Here is a 21,346-nt window from a genome sequence, read left to right as displayed (position 1 = left end):
ACCATTGCTCTTAGCCACTAGCGTAAAACAATAACTCCTACTCCCTAGCCACTAGCTTAAAACAATAGCTCCTACTCCCTAGCCCCTAGCGTAAAACAATAGCTCCTACTCCCTAGCCCCTAGCGTAAGACAATAGCTCCTACTCCCTAACCCCTAGCGTAAGACAATAGCTCCTACTCCCTAACCCCTAGCGTAAGACAATAGCTCCTACTCCCTAGCCCCTAGCGTAAGACAATAGCTCCTACTCCCTAGCCCCTAGCGTAAGACAATAGCTCCTACTCCCTAGCCCCTAGCGTAAGACAATAGCCTCCAGGGTTTTCTATGGATCAAAAAGGGGCGTATCTTATCCATCTTGGTGCTGTACAGACCTTTTCAGCATTTTTAAGGCAATTTCCATCAATTCTATACACTTCCCCATGGAGCTGCACAGGTTTTTTTTGCAGTTGAAAGCTAATTTCCTGTAATTCTAAACATTTTTCAATGCTGCTGAGAGTCTCTGTCTGTCTCTGTCTGTCTGTCTCTCTTACTCTCTCTCTCTCTCACCCTCAGTTCCTGTCTGTCTGTCTGTCTGTCTGTCTGTCTGTCTGTCTGTCTGTCTGTCTGTCTGTCTGTCTCTTTTCCTCCCCTCCAAACCTCTTTCTCTCTCTGTCTCCCTCCCTCTTTTTGTATGTGTTTTGAGAGACTAGGCCGAGCCAGATTAGAAAAGGAATCCGACCCTTGTTTATTGTTCCAGTTCTCCTCTACATATCAGAAAGGACTACTGCTCCAGATATGATGAGTCAATGTTTTGACTCGTGGAAAAAGTGCTGGCAAAACAAATCTAGAGTTCCTAATAAATGTCAAGCCAGAGAGCACGTAGGCTTCTCTCTCTCGCCTAATGTTTATCCTTCTCTCCGTCTGTCTGTGTCTGTCTCTCTGTGTCTGTCTGTCTCTCACTCTCTCTCTCTCTCTTTCTGTCTGTCTCTGTCTGTCTGTCTGTCTGTCTCTCTGTGTCTGTCTGTCACTCTCTCTCTGTGTCTGTCTCTCTCTCTCTGTGTCTGTCTCTCTCTCTCTGTGTCTGTCTCTCTGTGTCTGTCTCTCTCTCTCTCTCTCTCTCTTTCTGTCTGTCTGTCTGTCTGTTTGTCTGTCTCTGTCTGTCTCTCTTACTCTCTCTCTCTTTCTGTATGTCTGTCTGTCTCTGTCTGTCTGTCTGTCTGTCTCTCTTACTCTCTCACCCTCAGTTCCTGTCTGTCTGTCTGTCTCTGTCTCTGTCTCTCTCACTCTGTCTGTCTGTCTATCTATCTCTCTCTCTCTCTCTCTCTCTCTCTCTCTCTCTCTCAGTTCATGTCTGTCTGTCTGTCTGTCTGTCTGTCTGTCTGTCTCTGTCTGTCTGTCTGTCCATCCCTCTCTCCTGTGGCCTGGCCCTTTATAGAAGGTACTACAACAAAACAATACAGTCAGTAATCAGGTCAAGGCCCACTGATCCTGTCATTGTCCTTCGCTGCTCGTCCTAAATGGAACCCTATCGCCTATACAGTGCACTACTTTCCACCAGGACCCATATGGCTCTAGTGCACTATATATGGAATAGGGCTGTAGTATAAAGTAGTGCACTACATAGGGAATAGGGTTGTAGTATAAAGTAGTGCACTATATAGGGAATAGGGCCATAGTATAAAGTAGTGCACTATATATGGAATAGGGCTGTAGTATAAAGTAGTGCACTATATAGGGAATAGGGTTGTAGTATAAAGTAGTGCACTATATAGGGAATAGGGTTGTAGTATAAAGTAGTGCACTATATAGGGAATAGGGCTGTAGTATAAAGTAGTGCACTATATAGGGAATAGGGTTGTAGTATAAAGTAGTGCACTATATAGGGAATAGGGTTGTAGTATAAAGTAGTGCACTATATAGGGAATAGGGCTGTAGTATAAAGTAGTGCACTATATAGGGAATAGGGCGCCATTTGGGACCCAAACTTCTGTCCCATTTAGAACTGACTGACTGCTCAACTCCACAGGGCCGCTCTGACATTGACAACACCTTACACACACACACACACACACACACACACACACACACACAGTTCAGTTTTCCGGTGATTGAGCCCAGTGCATCCTGATGGGCAGGCTGAGACAGACAAGCACCAGAGAGGAAGTACCAGGCAGGAAACAGGAAGTACAGGGGCGGGACAGGAAGTGACTCAGCTGCCAATCTGGGAAGGGACTGAGAGCACTGGAGAGAAGGGTAGAGGGCCACGGTACTGTGTGTGCGCGCTTGGTATGGGTGTGTGTGTGTGTGCTAGGTATGGGTGTGTGTGTGTCCTCTAGGTATGGGTGTGTATGTGTGTGTGCTAGGTATGGGTGTGTGTGTGTGTGTGTCCTCTAGGTATGGGTGAGTGTGTGTGAGTCCTGATAGTGCTGTCAAATCTCTCTCCTCAAAGCTAAGCCTATTGTACCTATCCTGTGTTTGAATGCACATACTAGCAGACCTATCCTGTGTTTGAATGCACATACTAGCAGACCTATCCTGTGTTTGAATGCACATACTAGCAGACCTATCCTGTGTTTGAATGCACATACTAGCAGACCTATCCTGTGTTTGAATGCACATACTAGCAGACCTATCCTGTGTTTGAATGCACATACTAGCAGACCTATCCTGTGTTTGAATGCACATACTAGCAGACCTATCCTGTGTTTGAATGCACATACTAGCAGACCCCTTATGTCAGACACATTGCTTCATACTCGATGGTATTTTGGTGTGGATATTGGAACACAGAGGATTTACTAGAGAGACAGAAAACACTGGAAAAGATTACTCTTCTACTCTTTGAAGGAATGAGGAAGGGAGGGAGAGAAAGAGGGGACTTTTGTGTTTGTTTTTGCACAGGCTGTGCTGGGAATCGTTCAGGAGAAAATCTGAGAAAACATAGAGAGAGAGCAAGAGAGAGAGAGAGAGCTAGAGAGAAAGAGACAGAGAGCGAGCGAGAGCAAGAGAGAGAGAGAGAGAGAAAGGGAGAGAGAGAGAGAGAGCTAGAGAGAAAGAGACAGAGAGAGAGAGCTAGAGAGAGCAAGAGAGGACATACAGATGTTGAATGTCTGAAGACAAACAGGCAGTAAGACAGACAGACCGGTTCCACACACACAATCCAAGTTCAGGTCTACAGAACCACTCAAGTGGATCTAAGATTAGATTTGAACTTGAACTAACCCACAGGCTGTATCCCAAATGACACCCCATTCCCTCATCTGTAGGTCATCTGATGCAGCACTCCATCACTCTCCTTCTTGGTCAAATAGCTCTTACACAGCCTGGAGGTGTTGGGCCATTGTCCTATTGAAAAACAAATGATAGTCTCACTAAGCCCAAACCAGATGGGATGGCGTAATGCTGCAGAATGCTGTGGTAGCCATGCTGGTTAAGTATGCCTTGAATTCTAAATAAATCACTGACAGTGTCATCAGCAAAGCACCCCTGCACCATCACACCTCCTCCTCCATGCTTCACGGTGGGATCCACACATGCAGGGATCATCCGTTCACCTACTCTGCGTCTCACAAAGACATGGTGTTTGGAACCAAAAATCTCAAATTTGGACTCCAGACCAAAATGACTAATGTTGAATGAGTAGGTGTTCTAGAACCTTTGACCCGTAGTGTACATGTAGGCTCCTTTCTGACAAGCAGTTTAAGGTTTGGTCCAACAGAACAGGTCATATGGACACAACGAAAACAACATTATTATTATTATTTGTAATAGAGAAGTGAACCTTTTTATGTATCAACTCCTGAAGTCCCTCAGCTTTACTGTGCGGCGGTACAAACGGAAGTAGACGTACTTCAACTGGCTAGCTTTTTGTAAAAACAACACGGCTAGACAACCGGCAAAACAACATCTGGTGAACACCGGGCATTATACTAGCTGTCTATAAATGTGCAATACGCATAAAACAATTACTTAAGGAATTGGCAACTCGCTCTCATGCTAAGAAATAAGGTTGGCCACTTGATTTCAACATCTGAATCAAGTGGACAGGCTAGCCTGCTGTTAAAACAGTGGAGAGGACAGAATGGGGTGTTCATAACAATTCAACCTCGTTAGCTAGCAAATAGATCCAAGTTGCCTAAACTTGAAATATAAACATGAGCTACTCACTAGCACGTGGGCTTGTGCTTGACAGATTGTTTAAGAGACCTGTGTTAATGTTCTATAATGGCTGCTACCAGAAGTTGGTCATTATTAGTGAATGTGGTTCTTGCTAAATTTGTAACGAAAATGGCATTTTCATAGACTTGAAATCCAGATCGCGGATTATTGCAAAAAAAAAAGCAGGTTAAACTATTTTGATTAAATAATTAAATAATTTACGAATCCTGAGGTTGCGGAGGGCTTATATTTAGCCTTGGTATAATTTCACAAGCCCTGAATTCATTATTACTGATTAGAAAACATTCAAAACATGTAGACCGCAGGGTTACAAAGAAATCGAGACATCACTTTCAGGCCATATCGCCCAGCAAAAGTAGGTCTCTACCCATAGGGCTCTGGTCTAAAGTAGTGCACTACCCATAGGTCTCTGGTCTAAAGTAGTGCACTACCCATAGGGCTCTGGTCTAAAGTAGAGCACTACCCATAGGGTTCTGGTCTAAAGTAGTGCACTACCCATAGGGCTCTGGTCTAAAGCAGTGCTCTACCCATAGGGCTCTGGTCTAAAGTAGAGCACTACCCATAGGGTTCTGGTCTAAAGTAGTGCAGTACCCATAGGGCTCTGGTCTAAAGTAGTGCACTACCCATAGGGCTCTGGTCTAAAGTAGTGCACTACCCATAGGGCTCTGGTCTAAAGTAGAGCACTACCCATAGGGTTCTGGTCTAAAGTAGTGCACTACCCATAGGGCTCTGGTCTAAAGCAGTGCTCTACCCATAGGGCTCTGGTCTAAAGTAGAGCACTACCCATAGGGTTCTGGTCTAAAGTAGTGCACTACATAAAGAATAGGGTGCCATTTGGGAGAATCCCACAACCTTCAAAACCTGCAAGTCAGCTAATCAAAACTATGTGACCTTTGACCCCTGGTGATATCAGGACAAGGTTAATTAACAGACAATACAGGTCGAGTAGCTGGTGCTGCCTTGTCAACTCTCCGGCTTATTTCTCTGGGCTATTTCTCTGGGCTTATTTCTCTGGGCTATTTCTCAGGCCTATTTCTCCTATTTCTTTGGGCTATTTCTCAGGCCTATCTCTGGCTTATTTCTCTGGTTTATTTCTCTTGGCTTATTTCGCAGGCCTATTTCTCTGGGCTTATTTCGCTGGGCTATTTCTCTGTGCTATTTCTCAGGCCTATTTCTCTGTCTTATTTCTCTGGCTTATTTCTCAGGCCTATTTCTCAGGGCTATTTATCTGGCTTATTTCTCTGGCTTATTTCTCAGGCCCATTTCTCATGCCTATTTCTCAGGCCTATTTCTCTGGCTTATTTCTCAGGCTTATTTCTCAGGCCTATTTATCAGGCCTATTTCTCAGGCCTATTTCTCAGGCCTATTTCTCTGGCTTATTTCTCTGGCTTATTTCTCAGGCCTATTTCTCTGGCTTATTCCTCTGGCCTATGTCTTAATCCTTATGACCTTCCATCATTCCTTTTACAGATCAGATTGACCTCTGACATATGATACCTGAGGTTACCTGTGACTTCAGTCAGTCTTTATCTAGGATATTCTATGTACAGTCTTCAACAACCCCCCTGCTCGCCCCCCCCCCCACAACAAACCAAGACATTCTGTACACTCTACGTCTACCCCGTCATATATGAACGGTCGGGGTGACTGTTAGGGTCAAAGGGCGTCTCTTTTTGCGATGTCACAAGTCCTCCGTCTCTGTGTGTGTGATGGTCTGAAAGGAGGTCCGGTTGATAGCCCCTAACCCTGGGTCTGGCTCTGTGTCTGTGTCTAGGTCTGTGTCTGGCTCTGTGTCTGGCTCTGTGTCTGGCTCTGTGTCTGTGTCTGGGTCTGTGTCTGGGTCTGTGTCTGGTTCTGGGTATGGCTCTGTGTTTGGCTCTGTGTCTGGCTCTGTGTCTGGCTCTGTGTCTGGCTCTGTGTCTGGCTCTGTGTCTGGCTCTGTGTCTGGGTCTGTGTCTGGGTCTGGGTATGTGTCTGGGTCTGTGTCTGGGTCTGTGTCTGTGTCTGTGTCTGGTTCTGTGTCTGGTTCTGTGTCTGGTTCTGTGTCTGGGTCTGTGTCTGGGTCTGGGTCTGGGTCTGTGTCTGGGTCTGGGTCTGTGTCTGGGTCTGGCTCCATTGTTCCAGGGTGGTTAGGGGGCTGTCCTGGCTGACGGGGCCCAGAGAGGCTGCAGCCAGCTGGGGAAGGGGACAAGGAGCTTTGGCTTCTCTCTGGAACTCATGTAGAACAAAGTGCTTTGTGTTTTCCCTTCTCCTTGTACCTCACGTTGCTAAGGTCATCGTGGGTAAACATTCCTCTCTTGTGTACACACTATTACAGATACGAACACACACACACAGAAATGAAAACACACACATAGATACGAACACACACACACACACACATAGATATGAACACACACATAGATACGAACACACACACAGATACAAACACACACACATAGATACGAACACACACATAGATAAGAACACACAGACACACACACATAGATACGAACACACACATAGATAAGAACACACAGACACACACATAGAAATCTAAGGAAGTCTCTAGACTTTGCTCGCCTGAAGTAGAGTATATTGTGATAAATTGCAGGCCACACAACTTGCCTAGAGAGTTTTCATCCATACTTTTTGTGGCTATTTATGTACCACCACAGACAGATGCTGGCACTAAGACTGCACTCAGTCAGCTGTATAAGAAAATAAGCAAACAGGAAACCACTCACCCAGAGGTGGCGCTCCTAGTGGCCGGAGACTTTAATGCAGGGAAACTTAAATCAGTTCTACCAAATTTCTATCAACATGTTAAATGTGCAACCAGAGGGAAAAAACTTCTAGATCACCTTTACTCCACACACAGAGACGCGTACAGAGCTCTCCCTCGCCCTACATTTGGTCAATCTGACCACAACTCTATCCTCCTGGTTCCTGCTTACAAGAAAAAATTTAAGCAGGAAGCACCAGTGACTCGGTCTATAAAAAAGTGTTCAGGTGAAGCAGATGCTAAACTACAGGACTGCTTTGCTATCACAGACTTGAACATGTTCTGGGATTCTTCCAATGGCACTGAGGAGTACACCACATCAGTGACTGGCTTTATCAATAAGTGCATTAAGGACGACGTCCCCACAGTGACTGTACGTACATACACCAACCAGAAGCCATGGATTACAGGCAACATTCGCACTGAGCTAAAGGGTAGAGCTGCCGCTTTCAAGGTGCGGGACTCTAACCCGGAAGCTTACAAGAAATCCAGCTATGCCCTGCGACGAACCATCAAACAGGCAAAGCGTCAATACAGGGCTAAGATTGAATCATACTACAGCGGCTGCGACGCTCATCGGATGTGGCAGGGCTTGCAAACTATTACAGACTACAAAGGGAATCACAGCCGCGAGCTGCCCAGTGACACGAGCCTACCAGACGAGCTAAATCACTTCTATGCTCGCTTCGAGGCAAGCAACACTGAGGCATGCATGAGAGCATCAGCTGTTCCGGACGACTGTGTGATCACGCTCTCCGTAGCCGACATGAGTAAGACCTTTAAACAGGTCAACATACACAAGGCTGTGGGGCCAGACGGATTACCAGGACGTTTGCTCTGGGCATGTGATGACCAACTGGCAGGTGTCTTCACTGACATTTTCAACATGTCCCTGATTGAGTCTGTAATACCAACATGCTTCAAGCAGACCACCATAGTCCCTGTGCCCAAGAACACAAAGGTAACCTGCCTAAATGACTACAGACCCGCAGCACTCACGTCCGTAGCCATGAAGTGCTTTGAAAGACTGGTAATGGCTCACATTAACACCATTATCCCAGAAACCCTAGACCAACTCCAATTTGCATACCGCCTCAACAGATCCACAGATGACTCAATCTCTATTGCACTCCACACTGCCCTTTCCCACCTGGACAAAAGGAACACCTATGTGAGAATGCTATTCATTGACTACAGCTCAGCGTTCAACACCATAGTCCCCTCAAAGCTCATCACCAAGCTAAGGATCCTGGGACTAAACACCTCCCTCTGCAACTGGATCCTGGACTTCCTGACAGGCCGCCCCCAGGTGGTGAGGGTAGGTAGCAACACATCTGCCACGCTGATCCTCAACACTGGAGCTCCCCAGGGGTGTGTGCGCAGTCCCCTCCTGTACTCCCTGTTCACCCACGACTGCATGGCCAGGCACGACTCCAACACCATTATTAAGTTTGCTGACGACACAACAGTGGTAGGCCTGATCACCATGACGAGACAGCCTATAGGGAGGAGGTCAGAGACCTGGCCAGGTGGTGCCAGAATAACAACCTATCCCTCAATGTAACCAAGACTAAGGAAATGATTGTGGACTACAGGAAAAGGAGCACCGAGCACGTCCCCATTGTCATCGACGGGCTGTAGTGGAGCAGGTTAAAAGCTTCAAATTCCTTGGTGTCCACATCAACAACAAACTAGATGGGTCCAAACACACCAAGACAGTCGTGAAGAGGGCACGACAAAGCATATTCCCCCTCAGGAAACTAAAAAGATTTGGCATGGGTCCTGAGATCCTCAAAAGGTTCTACACCTGCAACATCGAGAGCAACACCGGTTGCATCACTGCCTGGTACGGCAATTGCAAGGCACTTCAGAGGGTAGTGCGTACGGCCCAGTACATCACTGGGGCTAAACTGCCTGCCATCCAGGACCTCTACACCAGGCGGTGTCAGAGGAAGGCCCTAAAGGCTATCTGCATTGTGTCCCACCACCCGCCAACCCCTCTTTTTACACTTCTGCTACTCTGTTCATCATATATGCATAGTCACTTTAACGATACCTACATGTACATACTACCTCAATAAGCCTGATTAACAGGTGTCTGTAGCCTTGCTACTCTTTTTCAAATGTCTTTTTACTGTTGTTTTATTTCTTTACTTACCTTCACACACACACACACACACACACACACACACACACACACACACACACACACACACACACACAACAAAACAAAAAAATTCCCGCACCATTGGTTAGAGCCTGTGAGTAAGCATTTCACTGTAAGGTTGAAACCTGTTGTATTCAGCATTTCACTGTAAGGTTGAAACCTGTTGTATTCGGCATTTCACTGTAAGGTTGAAACCTGTTGTATTCAGCATTTCACTGTAAGGTTGAAACCTGTTGTATTCAGCATTTCACTGTAAGGTTGAAACCTGTTGTATTCAGCATTTCACTGTAAGGTTGAAACCTGTTGTATTCAGCATTTCACTGTAAGGTTGAAACCTGTTGTATTCAGCATTTCACTGTAAGGTTGAAACCTGTTGTATTCAGCATTTCACTGTAAGGTTGAAACCTGTTGTATTCAGCATTTCACTGTAAGGTTGAAACCTGTTGTATTCAGCATTTCACTGTAAGGTTGAAACCTGTTGTATTCAGCATTTCACTGTAAGGTTGAAACCTGTTGTATTCAGCATTTCACTGTAAGGTTGAAACCTGTTGTATTCAGCATTTCACTGTAAGGTTGAAACCTGTTGTATTCAGCATTTCACTGTAAGGTTGAAACCTGTTGTATTCAGCATTTCACTGTAAGGTTGAAACCTGTTGTATTCAGCATTTCACTGTAAGGTTGAAACCTGTTGTATTCAGCATTTCACTGTAAGGTTGAAACCTGTTGTATTCAGCATTTCACTGTAAGGTTGAAACCTGTTGTATTCAGCATTTCACTGTAAGGTTGAAACCTGTTGTATTCAGCATTTCACTGTAAGGTTGAAACCTGTTGTATTCAGCATTTCACTGTAAGGTTGAAACCTGTTGTATTCAGCATTTCACTGTAAGGTTGAAACCTGTTGTATTCAGCATTTCACTGTAAGGTTGAAACCTGTTGTATTCAGCATTTCACTGTAAGGTTGAAACCTGTTGTATTCAGCATTTCACTGTAAGGTTGAAACCTGTTGTATTCAGCATTTCACTGTAAGGTTGAAACCTGTTGTATTCAGCATTTCACTGTAAGGTTGAAACCTGTTGTATTCAGCATTTCACTGTAAGGTTGAAACCTGTTGTATTCAGCATTTCACTGTAAGGTTGAAACCTGTTGTATTCAGCATTTCACTGTAAGGTTGAAACCTGTTGTATTCAGCATTTCACTGTAAGGTTGAAACCTGTTGTATTCAGCATTTCACTGTAAGGTTGAAACCTGTTGTATTCAGCATTTCACTGTAAGGTTGAAACCTGTTGTATTCAGCATTTCACTGTAAGGTTGAAACCTGTTGTATTCAGCATTTCACTGTAAGGTTGAAACCTGTTGTATTCAGCATTTCACTGTAAGGTTGAAACCTGTTGTATTCAGCATTTCACTGTAAGGTTGAAACCTGTTGTATTCAGCATTTCACTGTAAGGTTGAAACCTGTTGTATTCAGCATTTCACTGTAAGGTTGAAACCTGTTGTATTCAGCATTTCACTGTAAGGTTGAAACCTGTTGTATTCAGCATTTCACTGTAAGGTTGAAACCTGTTGTATTCAGCATTTCACTGTAAGGTTGAAACCTGTTGTATTCAGCATTTCACTGTAAGGTTGAAACCTGTTGTATTCAGCATTTCACTGTAAGGTTGAAACCTGTTGTATTCAGCATTTCACTGTAAGGTTGAAACCTGTTGTATTCAGCATTTCACTGTAAGGTTGAAACCTGTTGTATTCAGCATTTCACTGTAAGGTTGAAACCTGTTGTATTCAGCATTTCACTGTAAGGTTGAAACCTGTTGTATTCAGCATTTCACTGTAAGGTTGAAACCTGTTGTATTCAGCATTTCACTGTAAGGTTGAAACCTGTTGTATTCAGCATTTCACTGTAAGGTTGAAACCTGTTGTATTCAGCATTTCACTGTAAGGTTGAAACCTGTTGTATTCGGCATTTCACTGTAAGGTTGAAACCTGTTGTATTCAGCATTTCACTGTAAGGTTGAAACCTGTTGTATTCAGCATTTCACTGTAAGGTTGAAACCTGTTGTATTCGGCATTTCACTGTAAGGTTGAAACCTGTTGTATTCAGCATTTCACTGTAAGGTTGAAACCTGTTGTATTCAGCATTTCACTGTAAGGTTGAAACCTGTTGTATTCGGCATTTCACTGTAAGGTTGAAACCTGTTGTATTCAGCATTTCACTGTAAGGTTGAAACCTGTTGTATTCAGCATTTCACTGTAAGGTTGAAACCTGTTGTATTCAGCATTTCACTGTAAGGTTGAAACCTGTTGTTTTCAGCATTTCACTGTAAGGTTGAAACCTGTTGTATTCAGCATTTCACTGTAAGGTTGAAACCTGTTGTATTCAGCATTTCACTGTAAGGTTGAAACCTGTTGTATTCAGCATTTCACTGTAAGGTTGAAACCTGTTGTATTCAGCATTTCACTGTAAGGTTGAAACCTGTTGTATTCAGCATTTCACTGTAAGGTTGAAACCTGTTGTATTCGGTGCACGTGACAAATAAACTTGATTTGATTTAAGATACAAACACACACATAGATACGAACACACACATAGATACGAACACACACATAGATACGAACACACACATAGATACAAACACACACATAGATACGAACACACACATAGATACAAACACACACATAGATACAAACACACACATAGATACGAACACACACATAGATACGAACACACACATAGATACAAACACACACATAGATGCAAACACACACATAGATACAAACACACACATAGATGCAAACACACACATAGATACAAACACACACGGTGTGTGTGTGTGTGTGTGCGTGTGCGTGTGTGGGTGTGTGTGTGCGTGCGTGTGTGTAATAGTGTGTGTGTGTGTAATAGTGTGTGTGTGTTATAGCAGCTGGTTAGTCTTGTTTGAGGTGGGGCCTTCTTAATGACATTAAAGGTTGTATGAGGTTACAGCCTGACCTGGCAGAAAGGAAACAAGAGGAGTCTTTATCATGGCCAAGACACTACAGAAATACCCTCTATCTCAGAGAGGAGTCTTTATCATGGCCAACACACTACAGAAATACCCTCTATCTCAGAGAGGAGTCTTTATCATGGCCAACCCTCTACAGAAATACCCTCTATCTCAGAGAGGAGTCTTTATCATGGCCAACCCTCTACAGAAAGACCCTCTATCTCAGAGAGGAGTCTTTATCATGGCCAACCCTCTACAGAAATACCCTCTATCTCAGAGAGGAGTCTTTATCATGGCCAACCCTCTACAGAAAGACCCTCTATCTCAGAGAGGAGTCTTTATCATGGCCAACCCTCTACAGAAAGACCCTCTATCTCAGAGAGGAGTCTTTATCATGGCCAACCCTCTACAGAAAGACCCTCTATCTCAGAGAGGAGTCTTTATCATGGCCAACACACTACAAAAAGACCCTCTATCTCAGAAGAGATATATACCTACCCCTCACTGTACATGGAAAATCTCTCTCGACCTCTATCCCTCCCCATTTCCCTCTCTCTCCTTGTCCCCCTCCCTCCCTCCTTCCCTCCCTCTCTCCCTCTCCCTTTCTAATTATATGGGAATTCACCAAAAAGAAACTGCCCCTCCCCCCCAGAATAAAATACACAAGGTTCCTCTAAGAAGACAAAAACAGATAAGGAGAGAGAGAGAGGGAGAGCAAGGAGAAGAGAGAAAGAAGCACAGAGACCCTCTCTGTCAGGTCTAAAGGGGACAGAGTGGTATTGTTCCCCCTCCTTCCCTTCATCCCTCCTGATTCACCTGGAAACAAACCCCTTTATTGAGGGCCGGCGGCCATCTTTGATTAGAGGGAATGACTCAGCGAAGACGGACCACAAGGTGTGTGTGTGTTAGGGGCTGTGCGATGTAGTCCTACCTCGTGGTCAGGTATCTCAGAGGCTAGTGTTTGTCCCAGGATGGACACAGTCAGGTAGGTTCAACAACGAGTCGTGTTGACTAGGTTATGCCCTCCTAGAGAGAAGGGGCGGGAGGGGGAGAGAGAGGGGGGAGGGAGAGAGAGAAAGAGAGAGAGAGAGAGAGAGGGGAGAAAGAGGTGGGGAGAAACAGAGAGTGGGGGGAGGGAGAGAGAGAGAGGGAGAAAAAGAGAGCGAGAGAGAGGGGAGAGAGAGAGAGCGAGAGAGGGGGGAGGGAGAGAGAGAAAGAGAAAGATACCGAGAGAGAGTGAGAGAGGGGGGATGGAGAGAGAGAGAGAGAAAGAGAGTGAAAGAGAGCGAGAGAGGGGGGAGGGAGAGAGAGAGAGAAAGATACAGAGAGAGAGTGAGAGAGGGGGGATCGAGGGAGAGAGAGTGAAAGAGAGCGAGAGAGGGGGGAGAGAGGGAGAGAGAGAAAGAGAGTGAAAGAGAGCGAGAGAGGGGGAGGGGAGGGAGAGAGAGAGAGAAAGAGAGTGAAAGAGAGCGAGAGAGGGGGGAGAGAGGGAGAGAGAGAAAGAGAGTGAAAGAGAGCGAGAGAGGGGGAGGGGAGGGAGAGAGAGAGAAAGAGAGTGAAAGAGAGCGAGAGAGGGGAGGGAGAGAGAGAGAAAGAGAGTGAAAGAGAGCGAGAGGGGGAGGGGAGGGAGAGAGAGAGAATGAAGGGGAGAAAGAGAGTGAAAGAGAGCGAGAGAGGGGAGGGGAGGGAGAGAGAGAGAATGAAGGGGAGAAAGAGAGTGAAAGAGAGCGAGAGAGGGGGAGGGGAGGGAGAGAGAGAGAAGGATGGGGAGAAAGAGAGTGAAAGAGAGCGAGAGAGGGGGAGGGGAGGGAGAGAGAGAAAGATACAGAGAGAGAGTGAGAGAGGGGGGATGGAGGGAGAGAGAGTGAAAGAGAGCGAGAGAGGGGGGAGAGAGGGAGAGAGAGAAAGAGAGTGAAAGAGAGCGAGAGAGGGGGAGGGGAGGGAGAGAGAGAGAGAAAGAGAGTGAAAGAGAGCGAGAGAGGGGGGAGAGAGGGAGAGAGAGAAAGAGAGTGAAAGAGAGCGAGAGAGGGGGAGGGGAGGGAGAGAGAGAGAAAGAGAGTGAAAGAGAGCGAGAGAGGGGGAGGGGAGGGAGAGAGAGAGAAAGAGAGTGAAAGAGAGCGAGAGGGGGAGGGGAGGGAGAGAGAGAGAATGAAGGGGAGAAAGAGAGTGAAAGAGAGCGAGAGAGGGGGAGGGGAGGGAGAGAGAGAGAATGAAGGGGAGAAAGAGAGTGAAAGAGAGCGAGAGAGGGGGAGGGGAGGGAGAGAGAGAGAAAGAGTGAGAGAGGGGGAGGGGAGGGAGAGAGAGAGAATGAAGGGGAGAAAGAGAGTGAAAGAGAACGAGAGAGGGGGAGGGAAGGGAGAGAGAGAAAGAGAGCGAGAGAGGGGGAGGGGAGGGAGAGAGAGAGAATGAAGGGGAGAAAGAGAGTGAAAGAGAGCGAGAGAGGGGGAGGGGAGGGAGAGAGAGAGAATGAAGGGGAGAAAGAGAGTGAAAGAGAGCGAGAGAGGAGGAGGGGAGGGAGAGAGAGAAAGATACAGAGAGAGAGTGAGAGAGGGGGGATGGAGGGAGAGAGAGTGAAAGAGAGCGAGAGAGGGGGGAGAGAGGGAGAGAGAGAAAGAGAGTGAAAGAGAGCGAGAGAGGGGGAGGGGAGGGAGAGAGAGAGAGAAAGAGAGTGAAAGAGAGCGAGAGAGGGGGGAGAGAGGGAGAGAGAGAAAGAGAGTGAAAGAGAGCGAGAGAGGGGGAGGGGAGGGAGAGAGAGAGAAAGAGAGTGAAAGAGAGCGAGAGAGGGGGAGGGGAGGGAGAGAGAGAGAAAGAGAGTGAAAGAGAGCGAGAGGGGGAGGGGAGGGAGAGAGAGAGAATGAAGGGGAGAACGAGAGTGAAAGAGAGCGAGAGAGGGGGAGGGGAGGGAGAGAGAGAGAATGAAGGGGAGAAAGAGAGTGAAAGAGAGCGAGAGAGGGGGAGGGGAGGGAGAGAGAGAGAAAGAGTGAGAGAGGGGGAGGGGAGGGAGAGAGAGAGAATGAAGGGGAGAAAGAGAGTGAAAGAGAACAAGAGAGGGGGAGGGAAGGGAGAGAGAGAAAGAGAGCGAGAGAGGGGGAGGGGAGGGAGAGAGAGAGAATGAAGGGGAGAAAGCAGTAGAGAGATCAGGAGAAGGAGAGTGAAAGAGAGCGAGAGAGGGGGAGGGGAGGGAGAGAGAGAGAAAGAGAGCGAGAGAGGGGGAGGGGAGGATAGAGAGAGAATGAAGGGGAGAAAGCAGTAGAGAGCTCAGGAGAAGGAGAGTGAAAGAGAGCGAGAGAGGGGGAGGGGAGGGAGAGAGAGAGAAAGAGAGCGAGAGAGGGGGAGGGGAGGGATAGAGAGAGAATGAAGGGGAGAAAGCAGTAGAGAGATCAGGAGAAGGAGAGTGAAAGAGAGCGAGAGAGGGGGAGGGGAGGGAGAGAGAGAGAAAGAGAGCGAGAGAGGGGGAGGGGAGGGATAGAGAGAGAATGAAGGGGAGAAAGCAGTAGAGAGATCAGGAGAAGGAGAGTGAAAGAGAGCGAGAGAGGGGGAGGGGAGGGAGAGAGAGAGAATGAAGGGGAGAAAGAGAGTGAAAGAGAGCGAGAGAGGGGGAGGGGAGGGAGAGAGAGAGAATGAAGGGGAGAAAGAGAGTGAAAGAGAGCGAGAGAGGGGGAGGGGAGGGAGAGAGAGAGAATGAAGGGGAGAAAGAGAGTGAAAGAGAGCGAGAGAGGGGGAGGGGAGGGATAGAGAGAGAATGAAGGGGAGAAAGAGAGTGAAAGAGAGCGAGAGAGGGGGAGGGGAGGGATAGAGAGAGAATGAAGGGGAGAAAGCAGTAGAGAGATCAGGAGAAGGAGAGTGAAAGAGAGCGAGAGAGGGGGAGGGGAGGGAGAGAGAGAGAAAGAGAGCGAGAGAGGGGGAGGGGAGGGATAGAGAGAGAATGAAGGGGAGAAAGCAGTAGAGAGATCAGGAGAAGGAGAGTGAAAGAGAGCGAGAGAGGGGGAGGGGAGGGAGAGAGAGAGAATGAAGGGGAGAAAGAGAGTGAAAGAGAGCGAGAGAGGGGGAGGGGAGGGAGAGAGAGAGAATGAAGGGGAGAAAGAGAGTGAAAGAGAGCGAGAGAGGGGGAGGGGAGGGAGAGAGAGAGAATGAAGGGGAGAAAGAGAGTGAAAGAGAGCGAGAGAGGGGGAGGGGAGGGATAGAGAGAGAATGAAGGGGAGAAAGAGAGTGAAAGAGAGCGAGAGAGGGGGAGGGGAGGGAGAGAGAGAGAATGAAGGGGAGAAAGAGAGTGAAAGAGAGCGAGAGAGGGGGAGGGGAGGGAGAGAGAGAGAATGAAGGGGAGAAAGAGAGCGAGAGAGGGGGAGGGGAGGGAGAGAGAGAGAATGAAGGGGAGAAAGCAGTAGAGAGATCAGGAGAAGGAGAGAGAAAGAGAGTGAGACAGGGGGAGGGGAGGGAGAGAGAGAGAATGAAGGGGAGAAAGCAGTAGAGAGATCAGGAGAAGGAGAGAGAAAGAGAGTGAGAAAGGGGAGGGGAGGGAGAGAGAGAGAATGAAGGGGAGAAAGCAGTAGAGAGATCAGGAGAAGGAGAGTGAAAGAGAGAGAGAGAGGGGGAGGGGAGGGAGAGAGAGAGAATGAAGGGGAGAAAGCAGTAGAGAGATCAGGAGAAGGAGAGAGAAAGAGAGTGAGAAAGGGGGAGGGGAGGGAGAGAGAGAGAATGAAGGGGAGAAAGCAGTAGAGAGATCAGGAGAAGGAGAGTGAAAGAGAGAGAGAGAGGGGGAGGGGAGGGAGAGAGAGAGAATGAAGGGGAGAAAGCAGTAGAGAGATCAGGAGAAGGAGAGAGAAAGAGAGATGAGGGAGAATAAATAGAAGGATTGTAGTGTATGTGTGTGTGTGTGTGTGTGTGTGTGTGTGTGTGTGTGTGTGTGTGTGTGTGTGTGTGTGTGTGTGTGTCAGACGTACCTCCTCCCAGTGGTAGTGTGGGTAGGTGCTAGTCTAGTACGTGTCGTAAACACTGTGCCCTCCTTACAGGGGTCATGTTAAAGGAACACATGGGGTCACCAGCCATGGGGTAAACTCCCAACTGTTTCCGGGTTAAACAACGACTGCACCTCCTTCATCACACTGATGATGGCAACAACAATCACATCTTTAGTATTTCATCTAACATATCATATGCTGTAAATTAATCTGACTATAACAATTACAATAATTACAGACTGACAACTTCATCCAATATGTACGCTAACATGTAAACCGTAGAATGGACAATGTTATAATTTTACTATACAAAAACATTTGTATTTTCTCTGCAGTTGCAAAACCTCAACAAAACAATGAACATGCAACCCTAGCTTTTTGTTAAATGTTACTGACAACGTTAAGTGTTACGGAAATGGTTTTGTTGACGGTTTACCTTTACCCAGCCCTGAGTCATCCAGAGGTTTACCTTTACCCAGCCCTGAGTCATCCAGAGGTTTACCTTTACCCTGAGTCATCCAGAGGTTTACCTTTACCCAGCCCTGAGTCATCCAGAGGTTTACCTTTACCCAGCCCTGAGTCATCCAGAGGTTTACCTTTACCCAGCCCTGAGTCATCCAGAGGTTTACCTTTACCCAGCCCTGAGTCATCCAGAGGTTTACCTTTACCCAGCCCTGTGTCATCCAGAGGTTTACCTTTACCCAGCCCTGTGTCATCCAGACAGATGTACCTTTACCCAGCCCTGAGTCATCCAGAGGTTTACCTTTACCCAGCCCTGTGTCATCCAGAGAGACGTACCTTTACCCAGCCCTGTGTCATCCAGAGAGACGTACCTTTACCCAGCCCTGAGTCATCCAGAGGTTTACCTTTACCCAGCCCTGTGTCATCCAGAGAGATGTACCTTTACCCAGCCCTGAGTCATCCAGAGGTTTACCTTTACCCAGCCCTGAGTCATCCAGAGGTTTACCTTTACCCAGCCCTGACTCATCCAGAGAGACGTACCTTTACCCAGCCCTGAGTCATCCAGAGAGACGTACCTTTACCCAGCCCTGAGTCATCCAGAGGTTTACCTTTACCCAGCCCTGACTCATCCAGAGAGACGTACCTTTACCCAGCCCTGAGTCATCCAGAGGTTTACCTTTACCCATCCCTGTGTCATCCAGAGGTTTACCTTTACCCAGCCCTGTGTCATCCAGAGGTTTACCTTTACCCAGCCCTGAGTCATCCAGAGAGACGTACCTTTACCCAGCCCTGAGTCATCCAGAGAGACGTACCTTGCCCCAGCCCTGAGTCATCCAGAGGGTTACCTTTACCCAGCCCTGAGTCATCCAGAGGTTTACCTTTACCCAGCCCTGAGTCATCCAGAGGTTTACCTTTACCCAGCCCTGAGTCATCCAGAGGTTTACCTTTACCCAGCCCTGAGTCATCCAGAGGTTTACCTTTACCCAGCCCTGTGTCATCCAGAGAGACGTACCTTTACCCAGCCCTGAGTCATCCAGAGGTTTACCTTTACCCAGCCCTGTGTCATCCAGAGAGACGTACCTTTACCCAGCCCTGAGTCATCCAGAGAGACGTACCTTTACCCAGCCCTGAGTCATCCAGAGGTTTACCTTTACCCAGCCCTGAGTCATCCAGAGAGACGTACCTTTACCCAGCCCTGAGTCATCCAGAGGTTTACCTTTACCCAGCCCTGACTCATCCAGAGAGACTTACCTTTACCCAGCCCTGAGTCATCCAGAGAGACATACCTTTACCCAGCCCAGTGTCACACAGGTCTCCAGTACCTACAACAGGGTGGTAGGGCTACTATGGGTCTGTGGGAGGGTATTTCAAGTCTATTAGGTATCTGTGTGTGTGTGTGTGTGTGTATGTATCACAGTCATTATGTAGCAGTCATCCCTTTAGGGGTAAAACTTTCACACCTGAGAGAAACATTACATTATTCTCTAAAAATACACAAAAACATATCTTATTGACAGACAAAAAAAATGGACAATCAACATTGATGAAACTTTTGTATCCACTTACGGTAGAGAGGTAGAGAGGTAGAGAGGTAGAGAGAGAGAGGTAGAGAGAGTGAGATGCAGAGACAAGAGGGTAAGATACAGAGAGAAAGGCAAGGACAGGAAGTGAAGTGAGAGTTTGTGAGGACAGAAAGTACCAACAATTAGAGGACCTCCAACTAACATAATTTATTCAACAACATTTAATTGTTTTTCTCATAGAAATCACTCATCAGCATTTCCCCTGGTCCTTCCTGTCCTCTTACTTCTCGGCGTGGTGCCAGCCTCCTGACCAGTCGATGGCCACCTCACCCCTCTTATCCAGCAGGCACTGGGGGGCTGTCAGGGTGGCACCACCCACCGCTGCAGCATAGTCATAGATACCCTCCACCACTGGACAGTCATAACCTGGGAAGAGGGGGATGAGGAATGGGGGGGGGGGGGTATAGGGGTGAGGGAGAAAGAAAAGGATGGAGTTTGGATGGAGAGGGAGGAAAGAGAGATGGAGGGAGGAAGTGATAAGGTAAAGGACAGAGGAGGAAGAGATGGAAAAGGAGAAGGAGGAGAGAGAGCGAGAGAGAGGTAGAGAGAGAGGTAGAGAGAGAGAGAGGGAGAGAGAGAGAGACAATGGGTGAGAGGGAGGAGAAGTGAGAGTGACAAAGACCGAGAGAGAGGGGAAGGATGGGAGGAAGGACCAGACAGAGGTGTGGAGGAGAAACAAAGGGAGGAAGAGAGAGGCGGAAGAGAAGGAGAGACAATGAAAAGGAAGGGTGTTGCAGGGGGACATGGAGAGATGGGGAAGACAGAGGAAACACATATGGTGAGATTGAGCAGTTTTTATAAGAGAAAGGTTGGCAGAAGATGAGTGTTCTCAATCCAATGATACCAGACTGGGGTTGTATCCTTCCTACAGACTCCCACCCACAGACCTAGATAACATCAGTCACCTATAAGGGCCGTCAGCATTAATCTGTTATTTATATCTTCAAATATATAACTGGAGGGGTTTTAATGTAGATATTTAGTGTGTTGGCAATCAACCCTTTGCCCAGTGGAGGCAATGGGACGTGGGTCATTTATATTGGGTGTTAGAGCACCCTCTACTGCCAGCAAAACAACATGACATGAAATGGTACTCCCTCCCATCTCTCTCCCTCTCTCCCTCTCTCTCTCTCTCTAATTTATTGATGTCTGTCAAACTAAGCTCCAGGGATCCGGTCCTTCCCTCTCTTTTTACCCAGGCCAAAGTCTCCGGACTGGGGGTCATCATTGTCTCCGTCCTGGCTGATTTTGTGGAGGTGCTCCAGGTAGCGTGAGTCTGTGTGGAACTTGGCCATCTCCTTAATGGTTGCAACATGGGGCTTCACAACACTGAGAGAGATAGAATGGAACATAGACACTGATAGAATGCTTTGGAACAGTCTATCTACTTAGCTAACAGAGTTCTGGAACTGTTCTACAGAGTTCAATTCCATTCCATTTCAATTCAAGGGGCTTTACTGGCATGAGAAACACATGTTAACATTGCCAAAGCAAGTGGAGTAGATAATAAACAACAGTGAGTTATTCAACTGTTCTATAACTGAAGGTAGAGCTCAGAATGGGGTACTGGCTTTGGAGCAAAATGGTAGCTAGCTATTTTGATCGAATCTTTAATCTAAAAGAATAACTACAACTCCTCAAACATCCCCAATCTGTGTGAAACAAGCACCAAGTTGAGTTGGTTAGCTAAGGGAATGGTTGCCTAAAGATACCGACCCTTCCGTTACACTTGTTTACACTGTGCTACACTGGGGTCGGAACACAATCGTGGTCACATTAAGAAACCATGGAGCCGGCGCGAGACATGGGTCAGAAAACGTACTATAATGCAGGGATGGGATACGTCGCCGTACTCCAAATTGGACCTTTGTCCACACTGTTTCATCAAGAACCACTGGAAATACCGCTCGTTTTCCTGGAAAACGCCCCTTTCCATCCGTACGCTAGCTACCAATAGCCTCCGCAGCCATTTTGAAATAGCAGTGTCAGTCCATCAGCTCCTTTGTGCCATTCCATAATGGCTGCTGTGTTTACTGTTAGCTACCAATAGCCTCCGCAGCCATTTTGAAATAGCAGTGTCAGTCCATCAGCTCCTTTGTGCCATTCCATAATGGCTGCTGTGTTTACTGTTAGCTAGCATGAGGACAAACAGGGGCAGTATTGCAATCTTCTCGATGAAGCGGTGTGGATGATAGTAAAATGTGTCGTACAGAGGCACCTGCTGTCTCTAACGCTGAATGATCGGCTATGAAAAGCCAACTGACATTTACACCTGA

The 21,346-nt window shown here is 47.1% G+C and overlaps 1 protein-coding gene across 1 annotated transcript; it reads right to left on the bottom strand.

The window, feature by feature from the left end:
• Positions 1–19,290: 19,290 nt before the first annotated feature.
• Positions 19,291–21,006, bottom strand: LOC139417040 (histone deacetylase 8-like). Its single transcript, XM_071166275.1, has 3 exons — positions 20,924–21,006; positions 20,266–20,399; positions 19,291–19,436 (listed from the first exon to the last, which is right to left on the bottom strand). The coding sequence occupies exons 1-3, from the start codon at positions 21,004–21,006 to the stop codon at positions 19,291–19,293; spliced, it is 363 nt and encodes a 120-aa protein (XP_071022376.1).
• Between the last annotated feature and the right edge of the window lie 340 nt (positions 21,007–21,346).

The sequence above is a fragment of the Oncorhynchus clarkii genome, chromosome 9, assembly GCF_045791955.1.
Source record: "Oncorhynchus clarkii lewisi isolate Uvic-CL-2024 chromosome 9, UVic_Ocla_1.0, whole genome shotgun sequence".
NCBI classification, from domain to species: domain Eukaryota; kingdom Metazoa; phylum Chordata; class Actinopteri; order Salmoniformes; family Salmonidae; genus Oncorhynchus; species Oncorhynchus clarkii.
Note: the sequence above shows the minus strand (reverse complement) of the source record. Positions and strands in the feature narration are given on the sequence as shown.

Coding starts and splice junctions, on each gene's coding strand:
- LOC139417040 (XM_071166275.1), bottom strand. CDS start 21,006: ATGGAAAGGGGCGTTTTCCAGGAAAACGAGCGGTATTTCCAGTGGTTC. Junction 20,400..20,923: donor GGACAAAGGTCCAATTTGGA/GTACGGCGACGT, acceptor TATCTCTCTCAG/TGTTGTGAAGCCCCATGTTG. Junction 19,437..20,265: donor GTCCGGAGACTTTGGCCTGG/GTAAAAAGAGAG, acceptor CCCTCTTCCCAG/GTTATGACTGTCCAGTGGTG.